The 18,397-nt window shown below is 42.6% G+C and overlaps 1 protein-coding gene across 1 annotated transcript in view; it reads left to right on the top strand.

The window, feature by feature from the left end:
* Positions 1-6,937: 6,937 nt before the first annotated feature.
* scube3 (signal peptide, CUB domain, EGF-like 3) overlaps positions 6,938-18,397 on the top strand; it is a 163,736-nt gene continuing 152,276 nt past the window's right edge. The window contains exon 1 of the mRNA XM_037684755.1: positions 6,938-7,409. Within this exon, the coding sequence (XP_037540683.1) occupies positions 7,310-7,409 (100 nt within the window). The 5' untranslated portion in view covers positions 6,938-7,309. The remainder of the gene's footprint in view (positions 7,410-18,397) is intronic.

Raw genomic sequence — 18,397 nt, 5'->3', positions numbered from 1 at the left:
AAAACATGCAGGATGGCGTTCCTCAAGGACCATGGTTGGGAGCCACTAACTTACAGACTGATGGACGCTGTATAATGTCACTGCAGAACCCGGCAATGAACGGTGGATGCTTTATCTTTCTTGAAAGAGATTAAGATTAAAGGGAGATAATGTATTTGCCTGTGTGTTTATGTGTGCGTTAGCAAAATATTGGATGAAGCACTGAACAGGTTTTATTGAAACTCAGAAAGTAATCATCAAATGTGCATTTGTGCATAAAGCAAATTCAAGATGGCCACCATGGTTAATCAATGATAATCAATGTTAGGAAACACAAGAAAGCCTATAATATATACATTTTACAGATAATGAGATAAAACTTTGTGTAACAGCTGTCAGTCTTCCATAACTTATACTATCAGTGTTAATTTATAGCATTAGATTTAGTTTTAAAATGTTGCCATTAACTGTTGGGAGTCAACTCTTTCTGTCTGTTAGCAAAATATCTCACAAACCTCATGGACTTTTATCAAAACTTTCAGAATGTAATCACTGGATGCACATGAACCCATTGGTTAACTTCTGAAGCCACCAGAATTCAACAGTGATGAACCGTGACCAGAAGACTTCAGTCTGAATTGATGCCACAGTGTCACAATCTGATTACATAACTACTTATTATATTTTGACGTTTCCCTCCTTTTTTAAAATAAATTATATATAACATCTGACTTGTTGTATCTTTTTTTTTCCACAGTCACTAACAACAACATGGACATAAATGCAAACCCAACACTAAACAGAAAAACCAACAGGGACTCATCGACACGAAGAAGCCCACATACTGTCCCAAGACGTCCCAGCAGGCTCATCCAGTTCCTTGCATTCAAGTACAACATGCAATTTCAGCAAGTCAGACAGAAATTTGACAGCAACCCACAAAACTTAACGTTGAGCAAAAAATATCATCATGTAATGAAACAAAACTTCAGCTGTAACATTGAAAATGATCAATGTGATGCTACGAGGGCTAGTTACCCTTCATTCTTTAGAGCAGCTACAACTTCTGGGTGGATTATTGAATTTACAAGTTGTAACTGAATGCATCGCAAATCTCCATGTGGTAAAAAATGTGGATTCTTAGAAGTGTAAGGTTGTCTGTGCCCACTCTACATCTACATTATGCTTGGTTCAGTTTCCTGTCAGTTGTTAAAAAACCTCCTCCTGAGGAGTCTTTGACCTCAGCTTTGCCTTCTCTGCTGACACTGAACCGATGAGAAAGCTCCTTTCAATTCAATTCAATTCAAAAATACTTCATTAATCCCAAAGGGAAATTATTTGTTGTTGTAACTCGTTATCCTCATTTCATTAAAAGATGTTATAGATACTGATGGCTGTAGACAGGAAGGATCTCTTGTAAAGGTCCACCCCACAGTGGATCCTAAGAAACTGGCTGCAGATGTCGTCCGATCCGTCCACCCAGACTCGGCTGGCCTCTCGGTTCCCCTCGGGCTGTAGGACCGCCCGAATGCCGGGCAGAACTCCTCCCAGAGCGATGGCCACTCCTCCCAGCAGTCTGTTGTGCTCCTCACCGCTGCGGACAGCCAACTGTAGGTGCAGAGGAACGATCCTGTCCTTCCTCTGCCATGAGCCGTGTTTCCTGCTAGTTCCAGGATCTCAGTGGTCAGGCACTTGAGCACAGCTGGCAGGTAGATGAGAATGCGTCCACAGAACATCCTTTTCAACTCATTTGAGATTTGGGGCTGTAGTTGAGATATTATTTAAGCTTTTGAGATGTTAATCAGCTGCTGGTTGTAGAAAACTGTCTTGTTGCCATGGTTACGCATCATAACAAATGTCCGAAACTAAAAAAGTTTCAGTAAAAATCCTTCCAGCTGCACAGCATCTGATACCAGAGGAAACAATCATCCAAAAAATGTGATTTACATCCAGAAAAAGAGGAATTAAAGTTTCCAAAAGCAAAATCTCAGAATTTAAAAACTTGAATTTCAGAACTTTAAACATATTTCTGCCTGGACACAACAAATGCTCAATTTTTCAAGTACTTTGTAGTTTACAAATTAAAACAAAAAACAAAATAGACAGTAAAAAAAAAAAAAAAAAAAAAAAAACAAGAACAAGATAAATTAATTTTTATATATATATATATATATATATATATATATATATGTCATATAAAATGAATATAAAATAAATTTTAAAAAGTTACTATTCATATATGCTGATTATTGTCCCTCTATTAAAACGCAGAAAGTTCTGAAGGTTCTGCACTGCATTTCAAGATGGTCGCCACAAATAATTGACTTCACAAACACATAAAGGGCTGTAATTAAGCCAGTTTTATATGTACTGAGATAAAACTTAGTGTGGTGGTAGCTTAGCATCATTCTCAGCACATATTCAGAGAGCTAACACACAAGACCTTGCATAACATATTTGTCCTGGTTTTAACCAAAGAGGCTCTGTCTTTTTGTCAACATGATCTTTGTTTAAAATTGTTGCATGAAAAGCAGCAGGTGATGTGCACTCTATTCAAGGAATGTTAGATCTGTACTGGGGTTTCTCACAAACTGCATTAAGGAATCTCAATTTGACTGATTTCTGGCACCATACAGGGCTCAAATATTCAAAGAAAGGGAAATAAATTGATGAGGAAAATGTAGCCTTTGAGCTAAATGTCCTGCAGGGAGGGAATCAATACTGACAGACCAATATGAGACTGTTTATGGTTTTGGAACCAGATGAGAGAAACTATTTTCTGCATCCGGGTTTTTGTTTTTAGCTACCAGATGATTCACATAAAGCTTTCATCAGGGTTCCTGTAAGCAATTACTGATTATTAGTTAATCTACCTGAGGAAGTGATTCATCCTGGGCTGAGTTTTCAGCAGCTGCTGTGGTTCATTCAGCTTGATGTAAACTATTTTTCTATGCAAGAAAAGGTTTTTATGTGCATATTTTTTTACACCTCAGTTTTTTTTTTTAATGCAGCTACAGTTCTAACAGTAACACAGACAGGAAATTGCTTGTGAACCCTGACTGACCTTTAAATAGGAATGATATGGTTGGAAATCACTTGAAGTATTACATTAAAAAAATATCTATTGCAATTTTCTGCACTTCTCATATGTTTTGCGAGTTCCACTGATGAACTTTTGACTCGTTTTTAGTGTGTGTTCATTGGAGAATCAGAAAAATTCATTTATATGGACATTTCACAATACAACAAGTAATTTTGATTACAATGGTATGGACAATTTCATCAAATAATAGCTTTAAAAAAAGGCATAAGAGTTTGGGGTGGCACATACCACCCTTATATTGACCACTCCCAGATACCACACCAGTTTAAAACAAATTTAAACACATCCAGTGTGTTTACATGGATAAATTGCATCTTAGAGTAAAATGTAACAATGTTTTCTCTACGCTGACGTGTGCTGGTTGGATCAGTGTCAATGGTACTTCAAACAGGAAAATTGATGAGATGTTTATGTTTTTCACATGTCCCAGTGGAGGTCGGGGAACTGGAATCCAAACGGGCCATGTTCAGGGCTTCTGTTGCAGAAGTCGCTTTCAGGAGCAGTAGCCTGAAGGTTACTGATGCATCATGCAAAGTACCCACTGGTGGACACCAGTGGTGATGGATGCCATCTAGCTGAGGAAAGTGGTCTTCAGGACTTGGCTGTCCTGAAGGTCACCCAAAGCAGCTGATAGGTACAGCGTGGCCAGAATGATGGCAACTTCTGTGGTAATGGATGCAAAAACTCAGGCATGGGAAATATTTGTGAGGTCAAGGAGAAGGACTATATGTTGGCTTTGAGGAGGTACTGGCAAACCATCTGATGACTCAGAAAAGTGGTCTCCATCCTAGGCTGTGTTTGGTTTGGGTGTGGAACTGCTGACCTGGACCCTTAATCCATCCAGCATATCTACCCTTGGGGAGGCAGATACAAAGGACTTTTGTGGAAGTCAAGGTCCATGACCTTGGCAGAAGTCACTGTGGTAGTCAAAAGCTTCCTGGTGTTAGGTCACAAGGGGTGGATGACATTTTCCCTGAGATACTGAAGGCTCTGGATGTTGTGGGGCTATCATTGTTGACTTTTTAATGTCACATGGAGGCCTGGGACAATGCATGTTAAGTGGCAGACAGGGATAGTGGTTCCCATTTTTCAAAAGGTGGACCAGAGAGTGTGCTCCAACTCTCATTGGATCACACTTCTTGCCCTCCTCTGGAAAGTTTATACCAGGCTGTTGGAAGGGAGGCTTTGACTGACTGTCGAACCTTGGATTCAGTGGAATCAGGAGGAGCAGTGTGGATTTTGTCCTGGTCTTGGAGCTGTGGACCAGATCTTCACCCTTGTGAACCTAAAGAAGGCTTATGGCTATGTTTCCTGAGACATTCTGTGGAGGGTGTTGCAGAAGTATAAGGTGCCTGTCAGTGTTGCTTTTAATGGTTTTCCTGTTCCTGTATAACCAAAGCAGGAACAGTGTCCACATTCTTAGCACAAAATCAAGCTCATTCTCGGTGCAGGTTGGACTCTGCCAGTGCTGTCTCTTGTCTTGAGGTGTTCATAGACAGGATCTCCAGATGCACTCATGGAAAGGAGGGTGTCTGGTTTGGGAACCTCAGAGTCTAATCTTGTGAGAGTGGCACGGTCTGCAGCCACCTTTCCAACATGGCCACTAATTGCCACCAGCTGTCAGTCATCCACTTGATGAGACGTCTCCATTACTTAAGGCTGCAGTTGAGTGCTACTCTCCGCTGGAGCATTAGACTCTCTATGGTATCTATGTCTCTGGTCAGTTATGTATATGTTTAGGGTGGCTGTGGCTGAGTGGTTTGAGCAGTCGTCCTCCAATGCAAGAGTTGGGGGTTCAAATCCACCAGTCACATGCTGAAGTGTCGCTGGGCAAGACACTGAACCCCTTGTTGTCTCCGATATGTGTCCCATCAGTGTGAATGTGATAAAGCACTGATTAGTCTTTTTAGAATGATTTGTTCAATTAGCTTTGTAGAGATCTAGTAGAGTGCTGTTTGAATGGGTGAATGAGGACACAGATTGCTGTAAAGTGCTTTGAGTATCTCAATAAGATAGAAAGGCGCTATATAAATACAATCCATTTACCATTTATGTTCACTGTGATTTCAGTAACTTACATAGTGCTCTTGTCTTCAGACTAACTTGCCTCTTTGAATCCTGTCCAGTCCTGGTACTCCCTGGTTCTGTTCCTCTCCTTCTTGCGTCCTGTCCTCCAGCTACTTGCCTGTCTGGTCAGTCCTGCCTGGAACTTTTCTCTGGTTCCACTCCTGGATTTCTGGGTGCTCCATCTCATTGTCCATACTGAAGAAAAGAAAACAAACAAATTAAAATCAACTCTCAACGCCAGCCCGAGACCCACTCGACCTTGTCCTTTTCCCCCAGGGATTCCAGAGAAGCCCCTGTAAATATCTGCACAGCACTGTAAATAATAAACACTGTTCAAACTTTATTTTGTGTCTGTCTCATTCCGGTCTCGTATCAATCTGGGGTTCTGAGATCACTACAAATCTCTGCTTAATGTGGAGGATAAGGTTCTGTTGCCATTATAGGGCTATGGCTTTCATTGTACATTGGGGCGGGTCACAGCCGAATGTGAAGCAGCTCAAATGGGAGTCTGCTGGAGTGTGTCGCTGGTGAGAGGGATGCCTGGATTTCTCTGCTCTACCTGCTGTATAGGCGACATAGATGATATGTGATAGAAGATGGAGAGTTTTATGTTTATTGATTAAAAATATATGCATGACTTATTAATAAATTTGTGTAAGACAATTGAAACAGTTTGTCTACCAATAATGTGTGAAATGTACCAGATTGTTTTGGTATTATTGTTTAAAAAGATGGTTTTAGCACAGTAGCATGTCCCCATTGCTATTAAAACATGCCATTACCTAAATGTTTCTTAAAACATTAACTCATAAAAAATGACTAACAAAGGAAAATAAATGACAAATAGTTTAGGCATAGTTTAAATAATTGTGGCCAAAATTGGACACCCCTCCTCCCACTTTCTGTACAAATGTACAGTATTTAAATGGTATTTAAAGTGTAACTTTAAATAAACAAATACATAATAAATAATAATAAATCAATTTAAAGTGTAACTTTAAATACCATTTTTTAAAACTGTGATTGTATGAAGGACAATAAAATTTCATGTTTCTAAATAAAGTGATTGGATATAGATTTAATATATTATCATATTATTGATACGATGGATCTGACTCTACCTTGTTAGATACATCTAGATTATTGAACATGCATCAGGACGATATGATATCTATCTATCTATCTATCTATATATATATATATATATATATATATATATATATATACATATATATATATATATATATATATATATATATAGTTTATAAAAAAAAAAACTAACGTGTAACTGTAAAAATCTAGTTTATTTTTTGTTTTCCCTGATGAGCTATATGTGCCACCTCTGCTCCCAGCTGTCTTCCCCATGGGGCCCCATAACATTTTCTGGACCCGCCCCTGCAGAGAAGTTTCATCGGAACACCATCATCAAACCACAGAATCGAACTGGTCACTTGTGGCTCAGCTGGCCTGATGAACTGTGTTTCAGTCTGCAGCCCAGTACTTTTTCCATTTAGGTTGTTTAATAAATCCATCCGCCCTTTTCAATCACTGCCTCTCCTCTTGCCGCCGTCACGCAGGTGCACGAGCCCGACCCGCACCGCTGTGCACGTGGTAACCCACCTGTGTGTAAATTCCTGCAGAACGAGGGAGAGAGAGAGCAAGAGAGAGAGAGAGAGCAAGAGAGAGAGAGAGAGAGAGAGCAAGAGAGCAAGAGAGAGAGAGAGAGCAAGAGAGCAAGGGAGAGAGAGAGCAAGAGAGGCGCCTCTTCCTCCTCTCTCCTCCCCCTTCAGCGCTCCATCTCCTTCCCTCTCTCCCTCCTCTGCCCTCGCTCTCCCCTTCTCAAATTGACGTCGGATCTGGGCTCGAAACATGATGACAGAAAAGCCTCAGTGCGCTCCGCGCTGTCGGGCTCTCCTCCTCCTCCTCCTCAACCCAGACCACCTGAAACTCAAATAAGCAGCAGACGTTCACAGGACTAAAAAAAAAAAAAGAAAAAGAAAAAAAAAAGGAAAGAAAAGAAAGAAAAGAGGATCGCACAGTTATCCTGTCAGCGGGACTAACAAGGAGACCTTTCCACCACACTCCCCCATCCGCGCGCTCCTCCTGCGCATCGCTCCCACCTCAGAAAGCGCTCCGTGCTGAACTCCAGTGAAAGTTAACATGTACGTGCACGCGTGGATCCGCGCGACTCTGGGATTTGTAGGTTTCTGTCTGGTCGCCTTTGTCCAACAGTCAGCTTCAGGAAGTAAAGCCGCGCATGGTAAGTTTGCAACCTGACAACACCTTCTGATTCTCACTACTAACAAAACCATGCACGTCTGAGTGGAACAAGTCAAACGCAAGAGAGCAGAGCTGCCTTCTGTTATCCATGTTGCAGTAGCTTTTTGTTGTGCGTCAGCCTGCTGCACGCACGCGGACTTGCCCAGACAGACACAATAAGGTAGAGATGAAGTTTCTCTTGTGAGTTTACTGCTGTTGGAAACAAGCAGCAGCTTCTGAGCTCCACAGCATCTGCAGTGCCAACACTTCTGTTTCATAGCTAATCCTGCAGGTATTGTAGTGAGACCAGCAGGAGGTATTTGTCACAGTCTGGACAAGTATTTGACACTAGTCTGTAACACCCCCCCCCCCCCCACACACACACACACACACACAGCTAAGCCTCTTATATGTCAGACACTACAGCTACAGTACTGTCCTGCTTCTCTTCCTCTCCTATTGGGATAATTAATTTGGCCCCCCTGAAGAACAGACAGACAGAGAGACTGAACCCCCCCATGCCACCTTTATGCATCAAGAAAAGACACACTTAGTTTCTGATCCACCCCCCTAACCTCACAGCTCCCCTTCCTTTTGGGTTTTCATCACTTAATTTTCCCACAATACAAATGCCAAGCAAAGCTGCCAGAAAGTATTTGCATGCAAAGACACATCGCAGCTCCCGTGTGAGTGCTGATTGTGGTCGGTGATGTTTTACTCTCACTAAAAGGCATCTCAGGCAGCCAACAAGGCAAAAAAAAAAAAAAAAGGAGAGAGACTGAGAGCGAAAGAAAGGGGGTGGGTGACTATTTTGCATCCTGGGTGGTCTGCCCCCGCTTGTGGGAAAACTCAATATTTACATTTTGCAATTAGAACTACTTTTTTCTCACTTTGTATTCCACAACATCGATTACACACGTCCTTGTGGCGTGGAATGCTGCTGTGTGAGAGTGGCTCTGGAATGGCGTGCACCTGTTTGTTGGTCACTGAGCGAAACGCAGCGGACGAACACTTGACTGGCCTCTCCTCCAGTTCCTGTTTATCCGTGCAAAACTCTTGCACTGACACACTCTCCGCGTTCGGCGCTGAAGCTGTTTGTGAGCATATTTTGTGCCTAACTGAAACAAAATAAATGGGTTTTGGTGGTGACGGCAACTCTTGCAGCGCTTCAAAAGGCCTGCAAGATGGGGAGTCGTTTTTAAAAGATTATGAAACAAAAACACAGTTTGTCAGCTCAGTATTTGATCAGCACGTTGTCTTTCATCGTCAGTGTCGGTCCGGTCGTGGTGCTGGTCATGGCATCTTCTCAAGGAGGAGAAAGAAAAGGGAGAAAGAGCAGTCGATAGAGGAAGGGAAAATTTGAGGATGACAAAAAAAGGAAAAAATGAGAGCAGAAAGGGGGAAAATCGGGAGGAATTAAATGCACGCTGAGAGCCGGAGAGCCGGCAGCCACAAGTGAGGAAGAAGAGGAAGCAAAAGAGGGGAGTAGGATACGTCATGGCAAATCACTTTCCCTTCAAACAGAGTCAGGGTCTCTTGCAACAGCACCAAGGCAACGGTTGGTGTGGGGCTGACACGCTGCTGTGGCTGGCTGTGTTGGTGTAACCTCTGCTCCGGGGCCTGGGGGTCTAAAGACGCGGGGCTGTCGGAGTGGGGAGGAAGGCCACATGCGGGCCTTGACACACTGTGGGAACCGAGCGGCCTGAGCAGTATGAGGCCCAAGTGATGGGGAGGCTTACCTTGAGATACTAACTTGAGTCTGCACTGTGAGTGCGGTGGAAGGGAAGACGAAATCCCCCAACGCTCACTCGCTCACCCCTCTCCTCTTGCTTTGTTTGCTTTGTCTCTGCTTCCTTTCCTTTGCACTTAATGAAGTAGCTGCACTTTTTCTTTGTCAGCCACAAGCAACGACTGCATTACACCCTCCGTGTCAGAGAGTTCCCTGTCAGCCCCATGTGCTAATTGTATTTTTTGCACGGCTCCCCTCTGCCCTCTCCCCCACATTCTCCGGTCTTCTTCGGCCTACTTTTGTTATAGAACGAAGAAGGCTAGATGTGCTGCAAGTCTGAGCAAAAATACAAGCATCATTGTGCAGTGGCATAAAAAGTTTTACGCACCATTCTCGACATTTCAAAAACACAGTTTAGAAACTTCTTGCATCCTTCTAAGAGTCTTTCAGTTCTCGCTTGATGGATTTTCACACATTCTTCCTGGAAAAGTCTGCTAGCTCTGTGAGATTCTTGAGTTGTTTTGCGTGCTCTGCTCTTCTGAAGTCTTTCCTTAGATGTTTGATGATGTTTTGCTTGGGAGAGTTGAGGTGGTTGGGGGGTGGGGGGTAGTTCTCTCCTCTTGTAGTAGTCCATTGTGGACTTGGAGAAATGTTAAAACCTTTATTATACAGCTGGGTACTCATTTCCTTTTCTTTTTCAGTTTCTTTAACCCATGTTTAACAGTTGTTCTTTTCTCTAATAATGATCACTCATAGTGCTCCAAAACTCCTATTTGAACATATTTAGCTCATTTTCTGAATGCATCAGGGCTATTTCTTGGTCTTCTAGGCTTTAACTTGGCCTCTGTTGATGCTTTTAACTCCCATTTCTACATGAAATGACACAGCAGAAAACTGCTACCTGAAAATGCTTTGCTGTCTTCTCATCTCCTCCTGCTTTGTAATTTGCGGACTAAAAAAACCCCAGATGTTTAAGGTAAGAACTCACTGGGTTTTGATTGTTGGGTGGGACTGGTTGGAAAAATTACCAGAAAAAAAAAAGACATATGTTGTACTGGCAGCACACTGAACAACACTTTGCACAAACCCCTGGTAACATTTGGGCTGAAAGTTGCAAACAAACCCCTACAGTTCTGTCTATTTTTTCAAATGTGATGAAAATTCAAGCAGTGTTAGAAAAAAGGCCCTGCAACTCACAAGAAAGTTAAGAACCCCCACAAGTGTTTTGAGTCGTTTTGGAGACGTCTTTGTGAATACTGTTTGCACTTTGTCGCCAACAGTTGCAGCCCAGTGAGATCCTGGCTTCAGAGGAGCCAGTGGGTGTCGATTGATGGTGCAAGATTGGAGGAGTCATTGTATTTATGAGCTTTAACATTTGCATTGACTGGCACGGTGGCAACAAGGTGCTCTGTGTTCACACCTTAGCTCAGATCTACTGAGTGGAGCAGGTAATCTCCAGGCGCTCTGGCTTTGTATCTCAGCTAGATGTCTTCAAATTGACTTGATTCATGTCTGTGGACTGGTTGGTGGTCGTTCTGTTAGCCCTGTGATGGATGGGCAACCAGTTCAGGGTGTTTCCCGATTCTGGTTTTGTGACAACTGGGTTAAGCTTTTGTCTTTGTGACCCTGGATAAAATAAAACAAATATGGCAATTGAAAGAATTACATTTTATCACCCTGTCTTTCTAAAACATGCTTCTGGACAATAATTAATCTTAATAAAAAGTAGCTTGTATGTTTGCATAATTGTGCACATATTCCCTTAAAATTCCCTTCTCTACAGTAATTAGAGAGATGGGTAGGAAAGTACTTGGTGTGTCATCTGGACAAAGAATGGATGATAAGGAAACCTGGTGGTGGAATAGTGAAGTTAAGGAACCTATTCAAAGAAAGGTTAGCTAAGAAGAAATATGACTGTGAGAGGACTGAAGAAAGGAGACAGGAATATAAGGAGATACAATGTAGAGCAAGGAGGGAGTTGGCAAAGGCAAAGCAGAAGACATATGATGAGTTGGCTGGACACTAAAGAGAGTGAGAAGGACTTGTACCGATTGGCAAGACATAGGGATCAGGCTGGAAAGGATCTGCAGCAGGTTAGACATGTTAAACAAATATAGGAATTGTAATGTTCTAACAAGTGAGGAGAGTGTGATGGGAAGATGGAAGGAGTACTTTGAGGAGCTAATGAATGAAGAGAATGAAAGACACAGAAGAGTAGAGGTCATAGAAACTGTGGACCAGGAAGTGGGAAAGATTAGTGAGGGTGATGGCCAGAAAGCTCTCAAAAGAATGAAGGAGGGGAAGGTTAGGACCTGATGACATACCAATGGAGGTTTGGAAATGTCTTGGAGAGACTGCAGTGAGGTTATTGACTCAAATATTCAATTGCATATTTCTTGATGAGAACATGCCTGCGGAATAAAGAAGAAGTGTGCTGGTGTCCATTTTTAAGAAAAAGGGGGGTATACCGAGTTGTAGCAACTACAGGGGAATTAAGTTGATGAGTCACACAATGAAGATCTGGGAGAGAGTTGTGGAAGGTAGACTTAGAAGAGAGGTGACTATTTTTGAGCAGCTGTATGGTTTCACGCCAAGAAAGAGCACCACAGATGCCATCTTTACTTTGAGGATGCTGATGGAGAAGTACAGAGAAGGTCAGAAAGAACTCCATTGTGCCTTTGTGGATTTAGAAAAAGCATATGACAGGGTGCCAAGGGAGGAGGTGTGGTATTGCATGAGGAAATCTGGAGTGGCAGAAAAGTATGTTAGACTGTTACAGGACATGTTTGAGGACAGCAGGACAGTGGTGAGATGTGCTCTAGGAGTGACAGATAGCTTCAAGGTGGAGGTGGGAGTGCATCAAGGATAGGCTCTGAGGCTCTTCTTGTTTGCTCTGGTGATGGACCGACTAACAGATGAGGTCATGCAGGAATCCCTGTGGACTATGATGTTTGCAGATGACATTGTGATCTGTTGTGAGAACAGGGAACAAGTGGAAGAGAACTTAGAGAGGAGGTATGCACTTGAAAGAAGAGGAATGAAAGTCAGCTGAAGTAAGACAGAGTACATGTGGGTGAATGAGAGGGAGGCTGGTGGAACAGTGAGGCTACAAGGAGCAGAGGTCACAAAGGACTTCAAGTACTTGGGGTCCACTGTCCAGGAAAATGGGGAGAGTGGTAAAGAGGTGAAAAAGAGAGTCCAGGCAGGATGGAGTGGATGGAGAAAAGTTTCAGGAGTGACTTGCAACAAAAAAGTAGCAGCAAAGGTCAAAGGAAAAGTTTACAAGACAGTGGTGAGACCAGCTATGCTGTATGGTCTGGAGACAGAGACATGGACAAAAAGACAGGAGAAAGAACTGGAAGTAGCAGAAATGAAGATGATGAGTTTCTCCTTAGGAGTGACAAGGATGGATAAGATTAGGAATGAGATCACCAGAGGTACAGCACAGGTTGAACAACTGGGAGATAAAGTTAGAGAGACCAGACTGAGATGGTTTGGACATGTCCAGAGGAGGGACTGTGGGTATATTGGTAGAAGGATGTTAGAAATGCAGCTGCCAGGAAAAATACAACGAGGAGATATATGGATGCAGTTAGAGAGGACATGGAGGTAGTTGGAGCAAGGACAGAGGATGCAGAGGACAGAGTGAGGTGGAGGAGGATGACTCGCTGTGGAGACACTGAAGACGAGAAAAACTGAAAAAAGAAGAAGAAAAATTCCCTTAAAAGTCTAAAAGACTCAAAGAGATTTTCTATGATATTGATGAACTTTTTGAGTAGTAAATCCGACCTCTAAGCAACCTTCAAGTAGCAGAAGTTTTTAGCAGGGTTCCCGACCATATTGCTGAAGTAAATGTAACACAGCAAGTACATGGGGCTGTGATAATTTAGACTCATGCTTGAAAGGCTATGTGAAACCACAAAAAAGAACAATTTAAACAGAGTTTTTTCTCCTGCCTGGGCCTTTGGCCTTGAACTTCTCAGATTGTTCTGCTAATCAGAAAAGAAGAGGAGAGAAAAACAGACAGAAGGCCAGAGGCTCCGTCTTCTACGAACACACCCACTCAAAATGCTTTAAGTAACACTTGAACATGATTTTAGAATTTCTTTTATCCCATTTACTCTTATTTCACACACTGCATGTTTTTGTGCTACCTCTGAACCCTTACAATCTCCTGTAATGCTCTGAAACTCTGTTTCACTCCCCCACCATCACTGGTTGGGCCCTAAAAATGAGCTGGCACAAAAATACCTGTTTTCTTTTTATTTATTTATTTGCCAAAGTACAGCTGGCAACTGTAAGATTAGCTGTACTCAGGTCAGCTGAGAAGTCCTGATTTTGATGATGTCTGAGTTGGAGAAAGAAAGTCTGGATCACTTGCTGACTGCGAGCCTTCATTTCTCACCATTTTTCCTCCAACTCCGAGTCCTTTCCTGTGATTAGAACTGATTGTCTCTGTCTGTTTCTCTGCAGAAGCCATCAGATGCTTTTGTTGTCATTATGATTAGAGTCTGAGGCAGGTTGAGCCCTGGGGTGGCCCCCCGGTCACTCGCTGATGAGTAGGTGGAGGTGACAATTCTAGTTTTTTATTAGCGCCCAGCAGAAACCCACTGAAAGCATCAGCCTCACAAGTGGTGCTCCAGTACCACTGTACATGTTGTTACAGAGTAGCAAAGTGAGATTATTATCTTGGCATTACTTGAGTGCTGAAAATAAAGGATGTTCAGTCTTTTTGAGGATACGTGAATGTGCAAGAGGAGTGATTTTAGACTGGATGTAATGGCTGCACTTACCATACAGAGGATTCCTCACATCCCAAATTGAGGCTCTAATATAGACGGAGATTTTTTCAAAATCAGCTTTGGGTTTATTGAGCCTACTCATTCCTATTTCCCTGGTTTCAGTTTGGCCAAGCTGCAGCAACCATTTTACTTTGATTTTGTTTTCCGTGTAGCGTGGTGACAGAGAGAACCATGTTTACCTGCAGGTGATATACAGTAGTAGAGATTTCTTTGGGCATGTTGCCCATGTTCATCGTCATAGATGGGAGGTACAACCAAACATTTTCTGTTTGCAATGGTGTCAAGATCCTGGTAAAAAAATAAAAAACTTTCCTGATCAAAGTCTATTGGTCAGAATTTCAGTATATTTTGATAGGAATGTTTTTTTTACTTTTTAATCTGGTGAAAAATTCAAACTGGTTTTCTGTAAATAGACCAAAAGCTCATAATTTATTTCTGGATAAACAAGTTTCTTAGTGTGAAGTCACTATATAAAGTTGTTAGTGATTTCTGTGGAATAATTAGAGCAGCTGGACAAATGGTAGTCTACATAATAGCTTTGAACTCACATTTTTAACATTTAACATTAATTCATTGTATTTTAAAAGATTTTACACTAATGCAGTGAACTGGAAACATAATTTAACACTGTTGTGTCTGCACGGTCTGTTTCAGCTTAAGTAGATCTAGTTCACGTGTATCACCTAATAAAAGTTCAAACACTGTTCCACAGCAGCTAATAAACATCCGAGAGTCCAGATGTGTTCTTGTATTTTTGTTTTCCTTTCTGCTTAAAGTATTGAGTAATCATCCATGTCAAACATTTTAAAATGGCAAAGAATCAGGTTGATTAATTATACAACCACCTAATTGCTTCATTATTATTAGCATCTTAAATTGCTCTGCTGAAAATCTAAAGTAACTTTTAAACATTGTAGTTATCAGCCTTAATAATAATATTTAGGTCTAAACTGTACTTAGTATATATTTGTTGTTGTTGTTTATAGTTTTTATGTTTACATGCCAGCTGTAGATCAAATTGTCCCCCAGGGGTATAATAAAGATCTGCTGAACTATGATGTTTGAGACATGAACTCTTATTTTTTTAAATTAAAACTGAGGTCACTTCCATCTTAGTTATTTGGTCAAATTAAGTAAAGTGTCAACAGGTGATTCTGTTTCTGGCCCCGTAAAGGTAATACCTTAATGAGCTGTGGCCAATGATGACTACTTGGCAAATTGTGACAAAAGCCCTATTCTCACGAGATTAGATTTACCTAGGGACCACATGTAATAAATAAATTACTCTCTGCCTGCTTTTTATGTGGTGAAATTGCATGGGATAATCAAAGCCTGAGATTTATCTGAAATTAATGGACATCTTCCGGATATGATGTTAACGCGCTGCATAATGCGTAACATCTGTTAAAAAAAACCCTGGCCTAATTATTTATCGGATCCCGCCCATTTCTGTCCAAATCACAGAGATGCCTATTTGCATTGGATTAGTATTATCACAAGACCTCGGAGTTCAGCAAAATATAGTAGGTAATTTGCGGGGGAATTTTTACTGTACAAATTACTGACATGGCCGATTCGCACGGGATTAACAACACAGACAAGCTCCGTAATTATTACAAATAGCATGTGGTCCCTAGTAGGGATGTGCGATATGGCATAAAATTCATATCACAATATGTATTGTGATGGAAGGCAATAACAATATATATCACAATATGTTTTTGGTATAAAACTTGCAATAGGAATGAAAAAAAAGCATAGGGTGTCCTATTGTCATCATTTATTTTGAAAACTGCTATACCACAAGATAATCTCAATGAAGAAAATTCCACTCCTAGGTCCAGAGAATTTTTAAATAATTAACTAATCAAGTATTAGGCGGGCAGCACGGTGGCGCAACTGGTAGAGCTGCTGCCTCTCAGCGAGCAGGTCCCTGGTTCAAACCCCGGTCCAGGGGCCTTTCTGGGTGGAGTTTGCATGTTCTCTCCGTGCATGCGTGGGTTTTCTCCGGGTACTCCGGTTTCCTCCCACAGTCCAAAAACATGCATGTTAGGCTGATTGGTAACTCTAATTTGTCCCTAGGTGTGAGTGAGAGAGTGAATGGTTGTTTGTCTCGTTTGTCTCTGTGTGGCCCTGTGATGGACTTGCGACCCGTCCAGGGTGTACCCCGCCCCTCGCACAGTGATTGCTGGACATGGGCACCAGCGACCCCCGTGACCCAAAATGGAATAAGCGAGTAAAGAAATGGATGGATGGATGGATGGATGAAGTATTAGGCTTCTTTCTTGTAGTGCAAAACAATGCAAAAGATATCAAATGTAGTTTTAGCCATATGTTTAAAAAAAAACAATATGTTGTTAACTGAACAGTTTCCAGTATTCTCACTTAAGAAATGAACAGCAACAGAGCAGCATTTTACACTGAAAACACTTCACCCTCCAACCCTCTAGTGGGCGTCTCCTTCTGCTTTAAGGAGAGCTGACACAAAATGGCGACCAGTTTTCTCTGTGGCTTTGACCAGAGGGTCTCGCAGTAAAATCACACAACACATTGTTCTTTTACAGATCAGAGAGCAGGTTTAACACTTTTTTTTTTAGCTCAAATGCACGCTCTAAAGCTGACCAACAAACTTTCGACAAAAAAAAAAAAAAAAACCCTTTAGACGGAAAACAGCGTTTTGTGCATGCCTCCGAATACGAGTACGGCAAGCCAGCCGTAGATGCCGTAGTTAGCTTGTAGCTTTGCTACTTAGCTGTCGAAGAAAGGACTTTAACACCACTTACGCACAGTTTTCAACTCAAAAAAAGCAATGATAAAATCTGACAACTCTGATTTTACATCAGAAACAACATTACTGCGGTTAGCCGGTAGAAGACAGATCTCTATCGTAGGCTAAATTTCTATCGTTTCTACCGTGTACCGTTTATATCGCACATTCCTAGTCCCTAGGTAAAACTAATCCCGTGCAAATAGGGCTAAAGTCTACAAAATGTCTAGTAGCATTCGCGGGGATTTTTAGTTTTGTGCAAATTTCTTCTCAAAGTTGTTGCAGTTGCCATTGCCAAGAATAATATCTGGAACTTTTCTCAAGTTAGTTTCTAGGAAATCTTGCTGTATTATAACACCTGCATGAGATTCAGTCTTGTGATAGAAAACATCCGAAACTAAAGCCCTGAATGTTCAGGTGTAGACTATGCTGACAATTAAAAGTGATTATTATATTTATTAAAACACTTGTCCAAGAATCCAGTTTTTCATGATTTTCTAAAGTTGGCTCCACAAAATGTGACCACACAGCTCGCTGGTTGCAAACTCTTTGAAATGAGTTCGACAACATGGAAAAAAACAAAAAGGCCCTGTGATGGACTTGCGACCTGTCCAGGGGGTACCCCGCCACTTGCACAGTGATTGCTGGACATGGGCACCGGCGACCCCCGTTGTAGGGATCTGCACCTGCCCTGCTCTGTGCAGATAGTTAATGACTCTCAGGTGCCACGTATTGGGTTTAATTAGAGACTCTCCTTTATATACGGTGCTCTCCTGCATCTCAGGCAGGGGAGCATTAGGTGCTTAAGCTGCATCTTCACGCTCATCTCCTAGTGCCTTGGTGTTTCCTGTTTTTCCTACGAGTGTAAGTAGTATCGCTGTTCCGACAGCATTATTTGTTATTGTTGCATTTTTGTGATTAAAATGCCTTTTTTGTAACCTTGTTGGAGTCCTGCTTGCATTTGGGTCTCAACCACCGCCCGATCGTGACAGAATGCTCCCCTCATCAAAGAGACCCAGCAAGCAGCTCCACTTTTTTGAGTATTTTTCAAGTAACACAGAAAGAACTGTGCATCGGGAGAATAGAGAGTGGGACAGGAGATCGCCTCGCTCTTACCTGGCACACTCCATGACGGCTTCCACGCCCTCAAGGTTTCCTGCTCCGCCACCAGTGGACTTCACTGCTGCAGCCCCTGTGGTCGCTTCCAGGCCTACCGCAGTCTCCGTAGTTTTTAAATCTCCTGCAGCCTCTGATGAGTCCACGCCCCCGGTGGGTCCCACGTCCTCAGTTGTTCCTCTGTCGGCGGCTACTCCTACACCTCCAGTGACTCCTGTGCCAGCCGCTACTGCTGCTGCTCCTGAGGTCACCACGTCAGCTGCTGTTCCTCTGCTGGTTCCTGCCTCTTCCGCTGCTGTCGCCTCTGAGGTCACCGCGTCAGCTGCTGCTGCCTCTCTTCTGGTTCCTGTTGCTGCGCGCAGCCCCCAAGGTGGACCTCACCTCTCCTGTTCCGAGGGGGTCCCGGCAGACGCTCCTCACCTCTCCTGCTCCGAGGGGGTCCCGGCGGATGCTCTTCGCTTCTCCTGCTCCGAGGGGGTTCCGGCGGACGCTCCTCTCTTCTCCTGCTCCGAGGGGGTTCCGGCGGATGCTCCTCGCTTCCCCTGCTCCGAGGGGGTTCCGGCGGACGCTCCTCG

This window comes from Nematolebias whitei, chromosome 11 (genome assembly GCF_014905685.2).
Source record: "Nematolebias whitei isolate Nwh7 chromosome 11, NemWhi1, whole genome shotgun sequence".
Taxonomy (NCBI): Eukaryota; Metazoa; Chordata; class Actinopteri; order Cyprinodontiformes; family Rivulidae; genus Nematolebias; species Nematolebias whitei.
This window is presented reverse-complemented; position numbering and strand designations above follow the sequence as displayed.